The 20,851-nt window shown below is 48.4% G+C and overlaps 1 protein-coding gene across 3 annotated transcripts; it reads right to left on the bottom strand.

The window, feature by feature from the left end:
- Window positions 1-610: 610 nt before the first annotated feature.
- On the bottom strand, window positions 611-20,851 carry LOC101923386 (toll-like receptor 2 type-1). 3 transcript variants are annotated; one of them, XM_027779904.2, is made up of 6 exons: window positions 20,556-20,851; window positions 13,756-13,994; window positions 12,604-12,659; window positions 8,639-8,906; window positions 5,220-5,296; window positions 611-3,369 (listed from the first exon to the last, which is right to left on the bottom strand). In XM_027779904.2, the coding sequence occupies exon 6, from the start codon at window positions 3,363-3,365 to the stop codon at window positions 984-986; it is 2,382 nt and encodes a 793-aa protein (XP_027635705.2). In that variant the 5' UTR covers window positions 3,366-3,369; window positions 5,220-5,296; window positions 8,639-8,906; window positions 12,604-12,659; window positions 13,756-13,994; window positions 20,556-20,851; the 3' UTR covers window positions 611-983. The 3 variants fall into 3 exon arrangements, with proteins under 3 accessions (XP_027635705.2, XP_055651353.1, XP_027635706.2); XM_055795378.1 differs by lacking the exons at window positions 8,639-8,906; window positions 12,604-12,659; window positions 13,756-13,994; window positions 20,556-20,851 and adding an exon at window positions 3,655-3,716 and having other exon boundaries at window positions 5,220-5,681; XM_027779905.2 differs by lacking the exons at window positions 8,639-8,906; window positions 12,604-12,659; window positions 13,756-13,994; window positions 20,556-20,851 and adding an exon at window positions 5,545-5,663.

Genomic DNA, 20,851 nt, shown 5'->3' with positions numbered 1-20,851 from the left:
GAACTGCCTTTTATCAGTGCGATTTTCTTCACTGGTTATAAAGGAAGCTAAGCAGAGCCGCGAGGGGTGCACAGCCCAATAATTACTGCAATGTGCTGTGCAAAGGGAAGAGCGTAAGCAAGAAGCGAGCCAGCCTGCAACACCACCTGGCCCGCTCACTAGAAACACAGCCTCACACCCGACAAATAGAAGGCTTCAGCTCTATCTGTGGGGAGATAGAGGGGAATGTGGTGGTGGCCATGGAGGCAGAAATGAGCATTCACAGGGAGAAAGAAGCCTAAGGAAACAACCACCAATCAAACCACCAGTGATTTAATGCCTCTGTATTTCACCACCGTTGTACAAGGTGCCAGGATGATTCCTTCACAGGTGCCGAGTGAATGCCAGTCCATGCATGGTGGTATGGACCATGGTATAACTAGCCAGAACAACAGACTCGTGAACAGAAGTACATATTCGAGATACTGTCTTTTTGTGTGCTGTACAGAATGTTAGAATTTATTTTAATGTAAATCCTCAGGGTTTTTTTTTTCAGAATTTAATTTTAATTGCTGTGCTATGCATGATGGCACTGAAAATAAACTAAAGGAGAATAACAGACGCAGGGGAGTATTGAAGTACTTGGCTTTTATTTTCATTTCTAAATTACAATCGCATCATTAACAACTAGCTGGGGATGTGGTAACAGGAGGAAAAAGTACAGAAATGCCCTACATACAGCTAAATGAATTTAGATAAGTATATGAAACCCAACATGGCTTTCAAATATCATAGTTATTGGCAGGGGTTCTGAAAGATCAGAGTATCAAATCATGGGAAAGCCTGAAGTGGGTTTTCACATTTAGTAAGATGACAATTATTTCTATACACAACAAAGCCAGTTCTCCTTAGGCAGAATAATAAGAAAGAAAAAACGCTTAGCATAAGCAAACACTGACATAGATCCTTTGGAAATATGCTGAAATGGGTACTGCTGACTTGCTTTACGACTTCAAGGCTCCTTTCAAGTTTTCCCAAAACATCTCCTGCCGATCTTCTTCAAGAGGCCATTCCAGGTAGGTCTTTGTGTTCATGATCTTGCGCAGCTTGCAGAACCTCCTGGGAATTGCTTTGCTCTGGATGGGCTCCAGGAGGACGAGAATCGCCGCATCGTTGTTCTCGTCAAAGAGGCGGAAGTGCGAGAAGTCCAGCTCGTATTTGCACCACTCGCTCTGCACAAAGTGCTCGGACAGCACAAAGAGCGTCTTGTGGCTCTTCTCGATGGAGTCAATGATGTTGTCCACAATCCACTTCCCGGGCACAAAGTCCCGCTTATGAAGGCAGAGCCGGAACGGGGGGCAGGCCTGCTCCAGCTCCCGCACCATGATGTTTTCCACCCAGTCGGAGTCATTCTCGCTGTAGGAGACAAAAGCGTCGTAGCAGATGTCCTTTGGCGGGGCTCGCTTGGGCTTCCGCTTGGCTTGGAGCCATGCCCAGGTCATTCGCAGGTACCAGACCGCGTGGTACTTGTAGCCCACAGCCACGAGCACGAGGATGACCAGGAAGACCACGGCGCAGATCAACGACACCACAAGGGACCTGTGGCACTCCATCAGGGAGAGGTGCACAGCTCCAACCTGTGCCCCTCTCACCGCCAGCGGAGAGTCACAGATGTACTCATCCGGCCACCCCACCAGCACCTGGGCTATCTCGGCCTGGTGGTGGATGAAGGAGAGGAATTCACAGGAACAGATGAAGCTGTTGTCGCTGGCATCCAGCAGCTCCATTTTCTTGAAGGACACAAACTCTTCCTTGGACAAACCGTTGAGCTTGTTTCCTCTGACTGACATAACCACTATGTTCGGAATGGATATGGCACCAGGCAAGGTCTTCAGCTGGTTTTTGGTGAGGTACAGCTCTTTGAGAAAAGGCAGTTGCAGTTCAAACCTCCTCAGGTTGTTAGCGCTAACGTCCAGAACTTCCAGCGTTGGGGGAATGCAAGCGGTGACCTCAGATATTTGAGTGCTGGAGAGATTCAAATATTTCAGGTTTTCTGGCCATTCACATACGTCTGGCATCTCACCAAAATTATTTTGACTAATGTCAAGATTAATCAGTTTGGGTAGACGAGTTACAGAATTTGCAGTGTTTTTCAGAGATTTTAGAGAGTTTTCACTTAGATTTAAAGTTTGCAATGAGGGCCAAGCACCTTCACAGATTGTCTCTTTTAAACGATTATTTACAAGCAAATTGTCACTGAAGTCTAGATACAGAAGTGATGAAAAATGCCTTGCAAGTTTGCATGCTACCATGAAAACTCTGGAACTTGCAATGGTGAGTCTTTTTAGTTGGTTTATTTGTGACTCCATGCCTTCCAGGTCAAAAAACAAATGAAAATTCTGAATTACTATATTTTTTAATGATACAGTTTCAACAAAACTTTTCCCACTCCTTGTGATTTCTTTGATATCCCATTCTCCTTTCCCATCAAGCACACAATCAATTGCCTCTAACTCTACTAAAGATGTGATGTCCTTCAGTAATACTAGTATTCGGCTCATGTATTGATCTGTGAATGAAGCATCTCTAAATGTAAGTTTTTGTATCCTAAAAGGAAGCGTAGCATTCTGCACCAAGGTTTCTTTTTCAATCTCTAATCTAATGTCTCTCACTTCTAACCAAGCAACAGAGTGGAGAAGGTCCCTGATAATCGCTGAGAATACATTAGTATTTCTTATGTTTATGATCATGTGATTTATCTTCTTAAACGATTTCAAACTTCCTGGCTCGTACTGACTGAGGTTGCCACCATCAATCCACAGTTTGTCGAGAAGCGCAATGCCCTCAAAGTTCCCTTGCCTTATCGTGGAGAACCAGGGGTTGCCCAGGTGGAGAGAGCTGAGGTTTCTCAGGCTAGAGAAGGGGGAGCTTTCCCCCAGGTCTCTGTAGGAATTCCCTTGAAGGTGGAGGTGCTGGAGTGAAAAAAGCTGCCCAAACCACGCAGGGTACAAGTAAGCCAAGCTGTTATTTGACAAGTCCAAGAGCTCCAGTTTCCCGAGGGAGCGAAACGAGTCCGCATCTATGGAGCTGATGTTGTTGGACTGCAGCAGCAGGGCTCTCAGGTTCACAGCCTGCTGCAGGTCCTGGGACTGGATGTGCTTTATCCTGTTGTGGGCCAGGTTTAACACTGTGATTTTGCCCGTGAGCCCTGGGGGAATGAAGTCCAAGCCCCTGGCAGAGCAGTTGCAAACCTCAGTGGCACCGCATGAAGGACAAGCCTGCTTCAGCACTTGCTCTTCAGAGAGGTTTGCAGCGAAGATCATGTAGATAGCCCACACTTGCCAATTGTGTGTTGTTCTAGATTTGTATTTCATTTGGTTGAACATTTTGCTGTAGGAAACAGAAAGGAGAGAAGTTAGTGCCAATTTTTAGTTTCGAATAGCAACCAAAAACCGTTGAAAACCTATGTGATTTTATTAGGAATTTCAGGTTCAATTTTTTTTATTCTAAGAGTTATCTTGTAACATCAGTCTTCCTCTCATACTTCAGCTGCTCAGCCCTGCAGACGTGGTGTGCTACCTAGCTGTGGAGTACAGCCAGATCATGTCTCGACAGTCATAAGGGATCATTTTCAATGTCCTGCCTTTCCATATGCGCATTGGCTACAGCTCTCACCTCTAACGCCTCTCACATCACGCCTCCTCTCAGCCATGAAGCTACAGCTGGACGTCTCAGCCCTAAACAGGGGAAGATGGTTAGATCATCAATGATCTGGCTGAGGGGATGGAGCGCACCCTCAGCCAGTTTGCAGATGGCCCCCAGCTGGGCGGGAGTGTTGGTCGGCCTGAGGGCAGGAGGCTCTGCAGAGGGTCTGGGCAGGCTGCACCGATGGGCCGAGGCCACTGTACGAGGTTCCACCAGGCTCAGTGCCGGGCCCTGCCCTTGGGTCACAGCAACCCCCCGCAGCGCTCCAGGCTGGGGGAGAGCGGCTGGGCAGGGCCTGGGGGGAAAGGGCCTGGGGGTGCTGGCTGGCAGCCGGCTGGGCAGGAGCCAGCAGGGTGCCCAGGTGGCCAGGAAGGCCGGCAGCATCCTGGCTGGTGGCTGAAACGGTGTGGCCAGCGGGGCAAGGGCAGTGACCGTCCCCCTGCGCTCGGCACTGGTGAGGCCGCACCTCAGGTACCGAGTTCAGGTTTGGGCCCCTCGCTGCAAGAGGGACAGGGAGGTGCTGGAGCGTGTCCAGGGACGGGCAGGGAGGCTGGTGGGGGGTCTGGAGCACAAGTCTTGTCAGGGGGGGCTGAGGGAACCGGGGTGTTCAGCCTGGAGAGGAGGAGGCTCGGGGGGACCTTATTGCTCCCACAGCTGCCTGAGAGGGGGTTGTAGGCAGGTGGGGGCCGGTCTCTTCTGCCAAGTAACAAGCGATATGATGAGAGGAAATGGCCTCAAGGGGAGGTTTAAATTGGATATCAGGAAAATATCTTCACTGAAAGGGTTTTCAAGCACTGGAACAGGCTGACCAGGGAACTGGCTGTGTCACCATCCCTGGGGGTATTTAAAGGATGTGTAGACATGGTGCTTAGGGACATGGTTTAGCGGTGAGGTTAACAGTTGATTCAATGTTCTTAAGGATCTTTTTCAACCGAAATGATTCTATGGTTCTATAGCTGTGCAATGCTATGCTTCTGAATGCTCACAGCTTTGCAGCATCAGCCTGCCCATCTAGCACGGCTACCCCGCAGGCAGAAGCCTGAACAGACCGTGTCCCCCCTCTCAGCCCTTTGAGTGGGCTGTGGCTTCCAACACCGCAAACTTTCCTGGAAGAGATTTTGGGGTCCCCCGTATGGAGTCTCACCAGCCTCAGGGCTTCTAAAAAGCCCTGTGTAGGCTTCTGGCACACCCTTTTACACACTGTGTAAGCCATTTACGTTCTTTACTGGAAAGGTAGAACAAGCTGATATGCAATCAAACAAGTCTATCACTTTTTTTCTGTAAATCAACACTGGTAACTGATGGGAATTGGATGTTACTGCCACCCTATAAACAGTGGATATAATTAGAATAATACTGATTTTAATTTACAGAAAGGCTGTGTTTCCTGCCGCGGGTGCCAAAGAACATTTCACCAGTGGTTACACCAGAAAATAAGTCACTTGGTAAAAGCTCACAAGCTGCTGTAAACAGTTTCAGTACTGCAGATGAACAGTACCCTCAACTCCTGAACAAGCAGAGAGTAAACAACTTACCTTGTGTACTGCACCCTGTGTTTCAGCCTCCTCGCGTGCTGATCATGTACTCTGGGATCCAAGCAGTCACTTCATATCTGCAATTACAACAAAAGCTGGAAATCCTTTGGCAGGTCTGGTGCAATGACAGTCCTGGAGTGAGAAAACATTTCAGCCTGTACTCTTCAAACAAAACTTGACAGTTTCCCCATGTCCTCCAACTACTCAGCCAGTGAGGCACACCAGTCTGCACAGCTTTGCTTTAATGGCTGCTCCCCTAAGGAAACCATGGCTTCTGAAGAGTTCAGCACTGTCCGGCACACATGATGCTGCCCTTCAAACTCACATTTCAACCAGTTCTATCGCTGCTGCTGACTGAGGACGCAAAAATGAGCATAGGTCATATTTGCACTTTCTTCGTTGCAAGATGAAATTCAGTGGCAGGTCTCTTCCTTTTTGTCAGTCGTCCATCACTGGAAAAGCTGATGCAACCATTTTGCACAAGTCATTCTTTCACAATCACTTCCTTCAGCATTAAGTGCAGAAATAGTTCCTATGGAGAACAGCATTCACCTCCCTGTATCTTTACTTTTGATACTTATTGTTTGGTATGCACTGGGGGTTGTTAACTGTACTGAGCAACAGAACATCTCAGCACAGCCAAATTATTTTGTTGTGTAGGTTCTGTAAAGTGTTATCAATATATAGATTGATATATATATTATATTGATATAAATGCTGGAGTCAAATTGTTTAGTCAAAGAGAGTACTGGAAAACACTTAGCATCATTTCATTTCCTAGGACACTGCAGTCATATGTAATCAACAAATAGAAAATGCATAAGAATGGGATGATATGCTGTCTGAAAAAGATGACACAGATTGAAATAAAGTACCTCTCTGTAAACATCCAAGGCAATTTTGAGAGGGGAAGTTTGATGATATTTGTTTTAGCTTGACTGAATGGAAACACACAGTTGGTCAAATGGCCAAGCATGCTGCATGCGTGAAGGAGCAGGGAGTCTTCCTACCAGCTCTGAAAGGAAAACCCATGACATTCAAACCCCCAGCCTTCTTACTGCCGTTTCTTTTCTGTGCACAGAAATTGTGATCTGCTGCCCCCTTGCACCAAGAGGTACCTGCCTTGCAGTAGACAGACAGACTGACTCCTGCCACCTGCCAAGTGTCAGAGGGCCCATGGTGGCATCTGCATCCTCAAGGGCGGTAAAGCCCAGGCAGAAGCCAGAGTGCATCTCATAGCAACTTTCAGTTCCACTGCGTTGAAATTAGCGTTGCACATTAGGTTAACAACTTGACGCTTTCCAAAAAAAAGGAATTGAAAGACTGAGATACCCTTGTATTTTCTGCCTGCTACAGAGAATAGATGATAAGCATAACCGCATTCTAAAACAGAGACAGAGCAGCTATGGGACACAGCAAGGGAGGGGAATAGTCTTTTTAGTGAAGGAATGTCATCAGCTTCCCCAAAGCTACCTCTTCCCTCTAGCACCTCTCTGCAGAAATCGTTATTTTTCTTCAACAGAGAAGACTTTCAATTTTCGAAATGTTTAAAAATGTTAATTCTGAGGTTGATGAAACTCATTCCTAGAAGTTTTTGTCATTAGAATTGAAACTCCTTAGTAAACTTAAATGTAGTTAAGAAGAGCTTTGGAGAAGAGTAGACCACATATGAAGCCACGTACTTCATTCAATGTGAAACGAGCACGCTTTTCTACCTGTTACAGCTTCACCACCATGCGTTTGTGGAAATTCAAGGTAGGCACCAGCTATTTTTTCAGAAGCACTGACTTTCTCCTAACATCCAGGCTCAGCCCGCTCTCATCATGTTTGTGAACTGGGCCAGGCTTCTGGTTTCCCTGAGAAAGGGAAGACCAGAGCAACCCTGCCCACCTTCCCATGCCGCAGCCCACAAACCAAGCTGTTCAGCAAGCTGCTTAAAAAGCCAAGAAATCAGAGTGGGACTTCTGCTGGTTTCCTTCAGTAGGGAAAAAAGTCAACAAGCAGCACAACTTCTCCTCTCTCATTTCAGGTCAATTTGTCAGGATTTATCAGGTTATCCAGAGTCAGGAAGGTCCGAGGATGCTCAAGATGGACAGAAATGCCCTCCACAAGCTGCCCCACACACAGAGGCAAGGTACCAGCCACCTGCCTCCCAGAGGATCAGCTTCCAAATTGAGCTCCAGCCTGGACTCAAAACAACATCTTTCGAAATCAAAGAGTCTAAAGTAGGAGAAAGCTGTTGTCTTTTAAGATGAGAATACCATTCATCTGCTTTTTCTCCAGAGTAACTGCATGTTTAACACTGAACGAAGTTGCACCTTGTGGGTGCTTTCTCTACTCCTCCAACTTTAATCTATGACTATCCTTCCTCCTTTATAGTCTTTTAAAAAAGGTACATGCTTCCACTGGTGCCAGTACATTACTTTTTCCCAGCAGAAAGGCACAGATGTGCATCAAGCCTGTGCTTTTGTAACTGCAGATGTTCCAAGCAGAGATGCCACACAAGCCTTTGCTGGCAGATAGGGCTGAGACAGAGCTGGTCAGCACTTTTGAAGCTCTCTTCCTTTAGATGTTCCTGTTCATCAGAGAGCAGCTCAAGAAGCACACGCTTTCTTCAGCCAACTCTTCCCCGACCCCCAGCTACAGCCCACTCAGCATCCCGGATTCCTGTGGCTCGGTGCTGGGTCCCTGCGTTGCCTCTGCTGGCAGAGGGACAGGCTCCTGCCACAGCCCTCCTCCATTAGTAAAACCCTACTGCTGACAGGCAGGGCAGCGACCAGCGATGGGCGACTGTATTAGATGGGTGTTGACCAAAACAGAATTAGAAACAGAGACAGGTGTATGTGGCACAGAACCCCACAAGGAGGGACTTGATCAAAAACCATGAACCATGTGGCAACACTGGTCCTCAGTCAGTCTGCCACCAGAGTTACAAGGGTTATTTCACCATTGTATTCCCACTGTCTCCTCTTTCTGCATCTGTGTGGTGTTACTCAGGGAACACAGCTTTAAGATCAGACCCCAGTTTTAGAGCCCTGCAGCCTCTTCCCCCTGCCTGCCAGAGGCACCGACTTCTCCATCTCTTGCAGCGTCTGGGCACGTCGCACTCCTTAAAGCACTTCCCCTTCCCAGTCCCACACGAGAGGACCCGCAGCCTGTACACTCCCTTCCTCTGTTTCTTCCTCTATGTCAGCATCCACACTCAGCTGCTTTTTGCTTTTTTTGCTGAAAAAAGACAAGCGACCAGTGCAGAAGGGGCCCAGCCCAGGCGACACCCGCCCCCAGACCCCGGCCTCAAAGAAAAGGCAGAAGCAGTAGAAAAGGGAGGGAACTCACAAATCCATTTGTCAGTCTGGGATACGAACAGAAACGCTTTCCAAATCTTTGCAAGCAGGGCACAACTGCTTCCTGACACTTACCCTTGGTAACTGGGATGTGTTGGTGTGTCGGCTCGGCCGCAGTGGTGCCAGCCCAGCACTCTGCTCTTAAGCCCCCCTGGAAACGGATGGCAAGGAAAAATGGTCAGATCTGTGTTTGCAGTCTTTGGAGCAGGAGGTATAATACTTGTGTAATTGAAAGCAGAACGGCTTGGCATCCTTTCATGGTCCTGGAAGCAGAGCCTTGGCATGTACTGCTGGTGCCTGTGCTTTAATCTGACTTGCAGGGCTTCGGGTATTCATGTTCGAACTACAACAAAAAGAAACATTATAATGAAAAATAAACAATTTTAACTTTGTTGTGTTCTGTATCAGGCTTAACCTTCCAGCTGCTCAGTCCCCTGGTTAAATCTTCAGACTGAAAGTTCCAACGCAAAGGAGCAGATTCCCTTTATGTTCCTTCCGGACTGTCCTTGCCCTGCTGCTGTGGCAGAGGATGATGATGCTGTGTAAGAGGTTACTCATTCAACAGCCAGCCTCCGCCAAGGAACCAGGGCCGTGGGGTTTTTTTTGACCATCTCCTTTCAGGAAGCATTCAGTTGGAATAACATGACACTGATTTGCTGCCTTAACAGGGAAGCAGCTGGCAGGGGAGTTTGCAGGCTAAGACATCGAAGCTTGTTCTAATAATATGGAAAGTTTTGTTTTTCTAGGACAGTTACATCAGCACGACTCGACAAAAGAAAAGACCTCATTGCTGCCAAAATAGTCCTGGTAGGGGCCAGGATGTGCACGGGGGAAAGGTCCGTCTGGAAATACATCTGGTGGAGCGTAACTTCCTCCGAGCACCACCCAGGGCTTCCTGCATCCCTGCGGAAGAGGTCCAGCTCCCAGAGAAGATGCAGGGATGGGAACCATGCATGGAGGCAGGTGCTCAGGACCCATAAAGAGTCTGCTCAGAGCAGCCTTGACTTCGGCTTTTCTTACAGGCTAGCTCGCCTGTACCAGCCCTTATACTTCCCCTATCCATAACCCTGGTTCTCCACAGGCACTCTGCAGCCTAATCAGGCTGCGGGACTCAGGAACCTGAAACACAAACGTCACAGCACTGGGACCTTGGAGGTCAGCCCAAACGTACCTCTCACCACCTGAGCAAACGGGCTCCCAGTTGACTGCTGCTGGGCATCCATCCGCTAAAACAGACATAATCTGGAAATCACATTTTCTTTTAATATATTTTCTGCTATTTTCATACTACTAATTGGTTCTACATTATCAACATACAAAGCTACTTCAGTTTTTTGGCTGTCTTCAGGAAATACCTCTGGGTAGCCTTCCAAAGTACCGCTCACCCAGTATTTTGAAGAACTTCTTTTCTTTGCTCTCCATCTATCACACTCTTGTTGTGTCCATCAGTTTGCTGTATGCCAAACTATATGACAGAGGTCATCTGTTATGCAGAGGTATTTGGAGACATAAGACATATTTCCAGTTTTTAAGAAAATGAGGTGCCATGCCTATTTCAAAACAAGGATTTTGCAGGTTTCCAGACAGAGCCACAACCACCCTGTGCTCTGGCCACCCAGAAGGCACCAAACCTGCCCATGCTGAGGCTGTGCCACCCCCCAGCATGTCCCCAGCCACTGGGACCGCTATAGGTGCCCCAGGGCTGGGGTTCTCAAGTACCCTACAAGGCACAGGCTGGACTACGGGGGCTCGGGAAGAGAGAGGAATGGGATCTCCAGTGCTCACTGTTGGACAGCTTCTGCTTCATTTCAGCTCACCAGGAGAGAAAATATCCTGTCACAGCCCACCAGGTGCAAGCCATCACTGGCAGGCTGTTGTGAGGAAGTTAGGGTTTAACATCCCGGCACTGGAATTTCCCGTAAGGAGGGAAAACTGCTTTGCTCATCTCCAAGGATAAGGTCCTTTGAGAGAGGCTGGGCAAAAGGACACGCGTGTTGGTGCACTTCATTGCGGGAAAGGTCCAGTAAACCTTGTCTTGCCTTGTTGAGAGAAATGCATGGATACATGTCTTGTGCCTAGGTCTAGCTAGTGCTAATACACTGAAATAAGGGGGTTGTTTTTTTCTGTTTATTTTTTTTTTTCTTTTTTTTTTTTCTTTTTATGTAAGGGAAACATTCCTGGGAATGGGACCAAGTCATTGCAGAAGCAGCTAGAGTTTGCTTCCTGTATGGAGGTGGAAAACACTGTGCTGGGATGCAAAGATACATATTTAACTGCTTGTTACAAAAAAAATAATAAAAAAAATAATTGTGTTTAACAGTTGGGCAAGAATCTGAGCAGGAAATGAAGCAGATCATTATCATATGCCATAAAAATATCAAGATTTTTGTATTCATTCCACAAAAGACAACGCCAGGATATATTCTGCACAGGTAGTTCAGGCTTTGCATTCAGCTTCTGCCTCTCTCTGTAGCTGTTGCCATGAAATATTTCAGACATGGCAGCGCATTTCAGAAAGAGAAACCAGTCCATTCCAAATCTTTTCAGTTATTCAAAGGATCAGAAGCTTTTTCTTCAGTGCAGGTAGTTCTCCTGATTTATCGCCTATCAAAACTCCATAGTTTTAAAAAATAGGAAAATTCTAATGACCTATTTTCTAGGTTTTTTTTTCACTAGAAAAATTACATGTTTCATGAGTTTCTTGCAGGGATTATTTCTATTGTGTTCTTTTGCAAGTGTATACTTTTTTTAAACCAACGTTTTAGAAGCTTGAATACAGCAGAGTTGTAAACACTCATGAAAAAATCATTTTTACTAAAAATGAAAATCCTGATCATACAACAATGTCAGTATTTGAAAAGTGTGTGTTGACTCCGACAGAGCCACCAAAACATCTTCAAATAATTAGATATTTCCAATATCTGACTATTCTCTGACTTTCCAGACTTGAACATGATTGAAAACAGGCATCCCAAGCTGATTTTCAAGTACACACACAGCTATTTTAATAATTCCTCCTAAATTATCCTCAGATTGCACTTCTTGCTCATCTGTAAGTTTTCTTCAGTGTAGCAGTACCAGCTTAGCATTGATGGATTCAGAATGGACTGTGTAAGTCTTCTGCCTGTGCTGCAAGATGCCTTTTTGTCTTTTTTGCAAAAGAAAGAAACGCCCCATACTAGGGGAGCAGCCCCCAAAACAAGGTGCTTCCTACTGCTGTGAAATACCCACGTTTACAGACTTCGAGTTGAATTCCTCTCTAACATCCAAACAAAGTTACCTGGATATGCCACGTAGAGCATGGCTGAGCCTTGGCAATGCAGGTATGACCAGGATGGTCTGGAGATGCCTGTGGCAAGCCCCACCACAGCTGACCATGCTCGCCCAGAGCAGTGTGTTTAGGCAACAGCTTCGATGGGAAATGATTTGCTTTCTTCAGGTTTTGTTTCAACCCAGCGGTTTCTGCCATGTCACGGTGTCCGTTTGAAGAAAGGGAGCAAAGGCTGGGCAGCAATGGCACTTGAGAGGGAATAGCTGTTTCTTAGCAATATCCCATTATTCCAATAATGATAGTCCAGAAACATTGCTGATGCTGTAGGCCTTTTAGCATGACTTAGGAACTCCAGCAGACACCAAAACCCTAGTGCAATAGGTGATTGCAAGCACAAGGCAACAGAAAACCCCCACTCTTCACTTGAAAGCAAGTAGGCGACTTACACAAAAATTGCAACAGGGAGTTGTACTAATGCTAAGAAGACTTTTGTAGAACTCTAATAAGTATAGGATGCATGGTAACTCATGCTTACACGAAGTTTGCTCTCCCGTTTGCAGATTTTGGGCAGAAGAGTTATCAAAGGAAGAAGAAACAAAGGAAATACCATAAACAAAAAAGCAGTAAAACCAACCAAATTTCATCTCAACAGCTGGAATTACAGGAAAAGAACAGATTGGTTCAGAGAGAACCATAGGGTAATAAAATTTGTCTGCCTCACGTCTGCTCTACTGTGGGGAAGATCGTCAAATTAGATGCACTCTCTTACCTTATATCAATTCAGGTGATATTCTTCCAATGCTGAACTCATCATGAGGTTTGCACCTGTGGGCACAAGATGATCTTTGTTTCTTTGGGTCTTAGCATCCAATCTTTAACAACTGTTAGCCAACAGACTGGCCACCTGGTTTGTTTTCAGCTTATAACTTACACAAGTGTCAGTATAAAGATTCTTTTCTATTTATAGAAATTATGTTACATTTTCACTTCTTTCATGTGCTATTTTTATGACATCATTTTACATTAATTTCCTGTATGTTCCATGATTAATAGTTTGAATAAATTTCCTTTAAAATCAGCCTGAGTACTTTATTTCTCTGGGGCTGGTTCCTTGAACTCCTTGTTCCCATCTCACAGCTGGGACTAAAAGGTCAAGCAAAGCATACTGAGGTGCACAACCCCCTGTTGAGAGGACTCTCTCCGTCGGCTCTCTGGTGTCTCCGTGTTTCCATTTGACAATGTCCTCTCTGATGTTTGTGAAGCCTTCTGGTTGAATAGTATCTTACAGGGGTTGCTAACAAAAATGCAGTGAGCAATGGGAGAAGGGATGGATAAGGTGAAAGCTGGCTGGACTCTTCTCCCCCACTGTTCAAAGGGCTAAGTTTTTCCCTAAAATAAGTATTCCTCACACTTGTCATGATGAAACATAGCCTATGAGTGAGTATGACTTGTTCCCTGTTTCTGCAGGTGGAGAAATCCTGTCTCCAGGCTGGGAGGCCCCTTCTCTTTCATGGGGAACTCAGCAAGAAGCTGGCAAGCTGGTTAGCTGGACAAAAACACCCCTGTGAGCTCATACCTACTCACCAAGTAACAGGACAACATCGATACCACTGACTCACTCTGGGTAAGTCAAGCCTGCAACTGGATTAAGGGAGAAGGGAATATTTCCATCCGTTTTGGCTCCTCCTGCCAAAACAGCCTCCTGGCTGTGAAGGAACCACTTTGTGCTCTGCTCTGCCTTTTACTCCTGCTAGGAAGTCCCCAAAATACCCCCCTATCCCCTAGGAATGCCACCGATCATAAAATAATCCCTCCCCTTTAGCTTTCCCTAACTCGGCTGGCACAACACCGGCTGGACGCGCTGCCAAAGCTAACAGGCAGGCACATGAACCCGTCTTCTTGCTGGAGAGCCTTTCCAGACCTGCCTGAGCTTTCTGCCCGTGGCTGTGTACAGGGGCAGGTTTGTCTCAGGGCGATTCCTCGCAAGCCTGTCCGCTGGGAACGGCAAGCCAGCGCCTCGTCTGAGAGGGCTACGGCGCTCAGAGGCCGGGGAGCAGCTTCGCCGTGCGGCCGGGTGGCTTTTTCCTTTGCAGCTTCGGGTGGTTTACTTTGGCCGGCTGGCTGTGGTAAACATGACACACCACTGAAACCAGGAAGTACCTGGAAATAAATAAAGAAGTTACGGTTACTAACAGTTCTTCCTCGGGCCTCCCGAGAATTGGCCTTACACGGGCCAGATCCTACCATCCCAAGAGGAGGAAAAGCGGCGCGGGGAGCTGCCGGGGGCGCAGGACACCCCCAGCTGGGAGGCAGCCGGGACGGGGGGACATGCGGGGGCCCAGCAGGGCGCTGCCAGCTGTGGCTCTGCCTGCCTTGCCCATGCCTGGCTGCACAGGCGTCTGGAAATCGGGAGCAAGCTCCAGGCTCAGGGAGATGAGGCGCCCACCACCCTGCCTCGCGCCTCAGAGGCTTCCCTGTCCTGTTTCACCCTTACAGTTCTGCACTTACTGCTCCAGAGTTCAGCCAGGGGTTTTCCTGCCCCTCTGACCCTTGCTTTTCCCTATAATTTTTCAGCATGAAAGAGAACAACTTTGTAGATAAAGCCGTGCCTTTAACAGTGTATTTACTCTCTAATTAGATGGACCCCTACTGCATTTTAAAGAGGAAATCAGACGGCGAAGGCGCTGCGGTGCTGCAGGGCCGTCTGTCTGGGTAGGGGCTTGAATCCAGCCCTCCTTGCTCTGTTCCCCCTCCTCCAGGGCGGGAAGCCAGAAGACGGGACAGGCCAGAGACAGCGAGATCCCCCAGCTCCCCATCCCTACTGGTGGCCAAGCAGCTGAGAGCCAGGTCGCTGCAGGCGCACACGTGTAATGGACATTTGGTGGACAGCAGGACGAGACCGTCCCTGCGTGCAGAGACGCTGCCTTTGCCTGACTCTGGAATGCCATAATCTTCCATCTGAGAGGCTGCAGCAGGGGGAAATCACCGAGACAAGCTGTCACAATTGCTCCTTTTCCTACGATAAGCACGATACATACAGAAATTCAGGGCAGATACCACATGATTGCTTTGGTCCCGTGGCACAGGGGATTATTTTGGAGCCAAAGGACTCCCTAAACCTCTGTAAATGTTCCTACAAGTGAGATACAGAAGAAAAGGAGGTGCTACTTTCTACTTTTCTGGATGTTTTCTGAAGGAGCCAGGTGATTAGGAACCGGACTAAGCCTTGCAGAAAAGGTAGGCGGGGAAGATATGAGCGAGAGCTTAACCCCAGGACACCAGCAGAGGTGGCTGGCACCAGCTGCACTGAGAAATCCTGAGCATCCTCAGATGCAGAGCCAGAAGCCCAACAGGAACGGTGGTATCTAAACGCCAGGGCCTCCAGGTATGAGGTACCAGCCGAATACGGGACACCTGAAAACAAAATGCTAAACACTTGCATGTCTAAAGGGGCCCCAGGATCCAAAAATTTGGTTAAGTCTCTTTCTTGGTTGTCCCTGACATAAGACTGCATTGCCTAATTCTTAAAGCATATTACAAATATCACTAAATGTGACTTGCTGACGATCTACCTACCAAAAGAAAGCTGACCTTCTTTCCTTCTTTCTTTATTGTAGGAGGCGCATTAAGGTCTAATGGGTAAGATGGAATTCAAAGAATGAATCCCTGCCATGATTTTTTTGCACCATTTTCAGAAGTGACATTGACCTCCAGCTTCTTGCATAGGCCTTCTGGAAGATCGACTCCAGGCCATTTTGATGGGGAATGCAGAAGAAAGATATCATTACCAGATCCAGAGGTTTCTTAACTGTGCTCTATATTTCCATCTCCACCACCAAAACCAGGCATTTCAACCAAGCCAAGTAAAAGGCTGAACTCCTTAAAAACAAAAAACTACACACGTAACAAACAAAAGAAACAGAATCCCATGTCCTGGGAAGCCAAGCTTCAGGAAGGTGGAAGGAGCTGAGCGTGATGGTGCACACAGCAGCATTCCCCTCTGGAAGCACGGGGTTCAGCTTACAGCGCAGAGCACCGAGGCGCAGGAGGGAGATGGACTTTCAACCAGTGTTCAGTGTTTGTGGAAAGCAGAAGCAGCTGTTTTGCAGGCGCACTAATAAAAGTTGGCATCTTGCATAAGAGCAACTTTTAGCTCAACTGTAACTCTAAAAAAGTCTGGACTCCCAAAGGTTTATCCCAGCTGGGGAAAAGTGGTCTCTCCTACACTCAGAATAAATTATACAACTGGAAAACAGTTTTCAGAATAAACTGTACCACTGGAGAAATCAGCAGTTTGAGCAGCTGGCACACAATTTTCCACCTGCTGCTGGGCAGTGCTGGAGCTCCGGTGGGTTTGGTCGTGTCAGGCATCATACGTACAACGTGTCCAGAGACCACATCGCAGCACAGAGCCAGCTCGTACCAGTCTAAGTCAGGCATGCTATGGTCCGTCTCCTCCCTGGCTTTTTCTGGGAGTTAAAGCAGATACCCACGAGTAAGCGGATTGATCTAAACATGAGGGAATGCTGACATACTCAGCCCCTTGAGGGGACCTGGGCAGCTCAGGGGCTTCCTACCTCTTCCTCTCATGAAACATTCCTCACCAGGCCCTCCCTCAGACCGCAGACTTGCAGGCTTCTCTTAATATCTGCAGTATGTTCGAGGGAGCGCTGGGTCCACAGTAGTAGTAATTTAAAAAAAAAAAAAACAAAAAAAACCCCACCACCAAAAAAACACCAAACCAGAGCAGTCATTAGGCTTTATTCACTGCAGGAATACATGGGGGAATTCGAAATCGGCAAGTCACTCCCATTACTGTAAGGATATATTTGGTCTGTCATCTATTAAAACGCATGGCTGCATGTGCCTGGCAAGTGTTTCAAAGTTGTTCTTTTGATCTTTGCAAAGATAAAACTGTAATATTTTTGTAGGTATACGACAACATTAGTTACTGGACTAGTTAAAAACCACTTAACTTTTGAAACTGGTGCCATCTGTTTCCTATTTTTATTTATAGAACTCAATACTCAGTCTCTTGAAGACTTATCTAACTCTCACTGTAAGAAATATCAGTGATGCTTTGGCCAAGACAGCTGAACTCCTGCTTTACAAGTCTGCAGATGAGGCTGATCAACTGACACAGAACTACTCAGACAAGAGAAAACAAGAAGGACAGAAGGAAGGCCTTGTAGGAGCCTTTCGCTCATCCCTCAAGTCAGCTCTTCAGAAAGAAGAAGCCTCAATTAGGCTTCAGGCTCCTCTGTTATGGAAAATGGCATATGAGGTTCTTGCAAACAAACCTGAACCTGCAGCTCATCAAGCTTCAGTCATGTAAGTCACTCTGGAGGATGCTAACAGGCTTATTTTTCACTAAGGAAACTAATAAATAAGAGTTAATGAATACTTTATAGCTCACTTAATGATTCTGAAGCATTTCTTTAAACCGTTACTTGGTCCTCAACAAACTGTGTGACAAACTTTAGTCCTTAAACTGATAAATGATTAAAAACCTCTGAAGTGAACAAAAAGGTTCCTTTCTCAGTAACAAAGCCAAACCAACCCTTCACCGACCAGTGAATGTACAGGCCACCTATAAAAAACACAAAGATATTTCTCCTTAATGATCTTGTGAGCTGAGGGCTTCCAGAAGTTGCACATTGCTGTAGGGTATCAACCTGGGTCATGAGGTTCGGCTATTGCAAGAGAAACTCTTATTCTTGCCTGTGAACCTTGCTCAGAAAGCAGAAATACTTACAGGCAGGAAAAGCTTGTACCACCGTGAGCTCAGCCCGTGCAGGCTGCCCACCCCAGCACGTGTCCTAGCTTTCTGCTTGTCATCAGGAGTATCCCACCCTGTAAGCAGCAGATGACTCAGGCCAAGCCACGCAGAGCTGCGATGTTCAAGGCTGCAACCGAAAGCGTAAGCAGACCCTGCAAGCCAGGAGAGAGGGAGACCAGCTGCACTTGCTGTGACGTGGTGGTGGTGAAAGCAGTAGCAAAGTGCCAGGAGAAAATTGCTCAGCCACATCTGTGCTCACTGGAGTGACAGTGTGGGAAAATTGGACAACTGAGCTTTGATTAAGCAGAAGATACCTACGGTCTGATTTCTTGCAGCCCTGGAAAGTGCGTTTCAGGCCAAGGACACAGAGCTGGGAAAAACTGGAATTGAGTACTCAAGGCCATTTGGTGAGTGCATGGACTGAAGGCCGTACTGCCAGTGGGGGCCTGAAGGCAGGCATGGTGTGTGCCTGATGTCCTTAGCTAACAGGAAGGGGTGGTAGGTGCCTAATTAAAAGCTAATAACCGAAGGAGGAACACAAGCTGTGATTGAGCAGAGGCTTTCATCAGCAGAAGTAAGGCTGGTACCTCCTCCGGTTAACAACTGCTTGCTGCCTGCAGACAGACCGATCGACCCGCAGGCAGCTCTGGAAAGAGCAGATCAACACAAAGCTGCCACCGAGCTCCAGAACCAGCTTAGGCCACAAACTGTGGGTTGCATGGCTCAAAAGCATGGGAGGGACCCCAGGGGGAAAGAGAGCTTTCTCTTTTTCTCTTTCCTGTTTTGTGGAAACAGGGTGGCAATGAGGTCATTTTCCATTCCCTCCCAAGGTCCACGCACCCCATCCTGGAGGTACGCACACTGTTGTGGGCCGGGCTGGAGGCAGGTAACCAGCCTGCGTGCGAGCCGCTGGAGGAAAGCCACCAAGGGGCTGCCTTTCTCGTGCAAGCACCATTGAGTAGAGAGCAGTAAGATCCCACCACCACACCACTGTCTCACAGGTCTGAGGCGAGCAGCGGGAAGGTTACGGTGTTTTCTGCTGTTTCTGCAAGGTTCCCTTATCAGTTTCAGCATCTGGTTTGCGCCCTTCAGCATTTCCTACGCCGCACTGCAAAACACCTTTCATCTAACAAGGCCGCAAATGGAGTGAAACATTTCTCTCCCTAAATCAGAACCAGCAATCGTAGCAGGTTCTCACAGGGTGTTGATGGCCAAGCACGTCACCGCAGCACCTCAGCGCTGCGTGAGAAAGAGGTCCTTTCTAGTTCTGAGGCAGCCCCCACCACAGCACCCGCTGCCCCCAGCCTGCCTTCCACGTCGCCACCCCCGAGCGCCGGCGCGGGCCCAGCACGCAGCTTCCCGCACATCTGGGCTAACGAAGACGTGCGAAAGCCTCAGCTTCCCTTCACAAATTGTACATTCAATCGAAATTAAAACCAAACAAACGGCTCCCAGCGAACTGAGCGCTTTGCCAGCATGGCTGGAGGAAGGAGGTCTGGCAGAGCCTGTCCCCCCGCGGGTACGGCAACCGTACCCCAGAGTGTGGCAGGGGGGCTCGTAGGTATGGTCTGTCACCTCAAAATCACCACATGGGAGCTGGGTTTACTGGAGAGGATGGGGGCTTTTTGGTCGCTCATGGAGTTGACATGCTCCTTCCAAGAGATGTATACATACGTATGCAGAGTTGCAAGCCAAGCCTAGCTGCTAGTAGTTTAGCTGACAATGATTAAATAACTGGTTTATGCTAGATGAGAAGCTTGTCCACACCAGCTAGACAAGCTCATCTGGCACTGGTTCGTACTCTGGGGAGGCCCCTCATTCCAGGCCAGCATGGTCCCCGCTTGAGCAGGTTGCTGGCAGCCTCCGAGCAACAAAAACTCCAGAGGGATGCACGGGGCCGCAGGGGAACACCAAAGCACCGTCACCTCTGGACAAGGCTGCCAAAACTCCAAACAACCCCGGGGGCAGCTCCCACACGGAACCAGGGGAGCAACAAGGAACGGCCGCCCTTCAGAGCAACCTCGGAGTGAGCAAAGGCTGGAGAGGTTGTGCTGCTGCTGCTGTTGTTGTTGAAAGCAGCAAGAAATGAAATACAGCAGAGGTCACAGAAAAAACAAGCCACATGGTGTGCAACTCACAGTGACGAAGGAGGCATTTTTGTCAGACAGGCACGGACCGACAGCTTTTGCAGGAAAACCCGCTCCAGAGAGGGAGGGAGGAGCAGCAGCAATATTCAGCTTTCAGCAGCAGGGGAGCGCCTGTGTCCGTGCAACAGCGATGAGCTGCAGAGGCGGGTGGGAGCTCCCAGGACCTCAGCTGCAACACGGCCTTTTAGGGCTGGGACAATAAATTGTTGTGCTGTTGTCACTTGCCCGGGCTGTGGCAGAGCCCAGCTTGCCCACTGCCTCCCACCCCTCCGCATCCCCCGGCTCGCAGGGACAGGGTGCATCGCGGAGCCTCTGCTGGTACAGGACTGGGCAAGCGCCCCAACGCCAAGGGGCTCCTTCTCCAGCTGGGACACCTGCTCTGCCAGCCTCCCGCCTGCCAGGAAGGCAGGGTGAGCACTGCATTGCCACCAATAGAGAGGACGGCCGCAGCAGCCCCGGGGAGACAGTGAGCCCTCAGCCCACCCAAAGGCACCGCAGAGGAGGACGTGGCGAGCCCTGCGCTGAGCCATTTTCCCTCTAGAAGTGTACGGATGGACTGAACAATGGGATGGGGCAACCTAAGGCACAAGTAAAACGTGCCCATGGTGACAGGGAGGAGCTGCTGTGCACCTTTTCCACAAATTGCTGAAAGCAAGTAGGTGAGGAGGGTAAAAGATGGTGGTGACTCAGTGACTAAGAAAAATAAACAAGTGTTCCCTGAGGCTGGCAGCGATGAAAGCCAACGCTGGAGGGCCATGCCCAACCTACTACCGCAAAGGCCAGCCAAGAGCTCACCTGGCAGGATGACGAACGTGGTGCTGGCTCTGCAGGAATCTCAGTGCTGCCAAGGCCGCGGCTTCCCGGGCGGCACTGGGGCTTCTCCTGAGCCCGAGAGAAGTTGGGCGCTGGAGCTGAAGGCACTGCCAGCCCCAGCGCAGGTGGGGAGCACCTCCCCAGCTTCCTCCCCTTCCGCCTCTCCAGCTGACTCAGATGGTTGACGGCTCTCTTTGATGATCTCATTTGCCCCCTGGCAATCAGATCTCGCAGCTGCCCTAAGAGCTTTCAGGCTCATTCCCGCAAGCGCAGTAGCA

The sequence above is a fragment of the Falco peregrinus genome, chromosome 2 (assembly GCF_023634155.1).
Source record: "Falco peregrinus isolate bFalPer1 chromosome 2, bFalPer1.pri, whole genome shotgun sequence".
NCBI lineage: Eukaryota > Metazoa > Chordata > Aves > Falconiformes > Falconidae > Falco > Falco peregrinus.
This window is presented reverse-complemented; position numbering and strand designations above follow the sequence as displayed.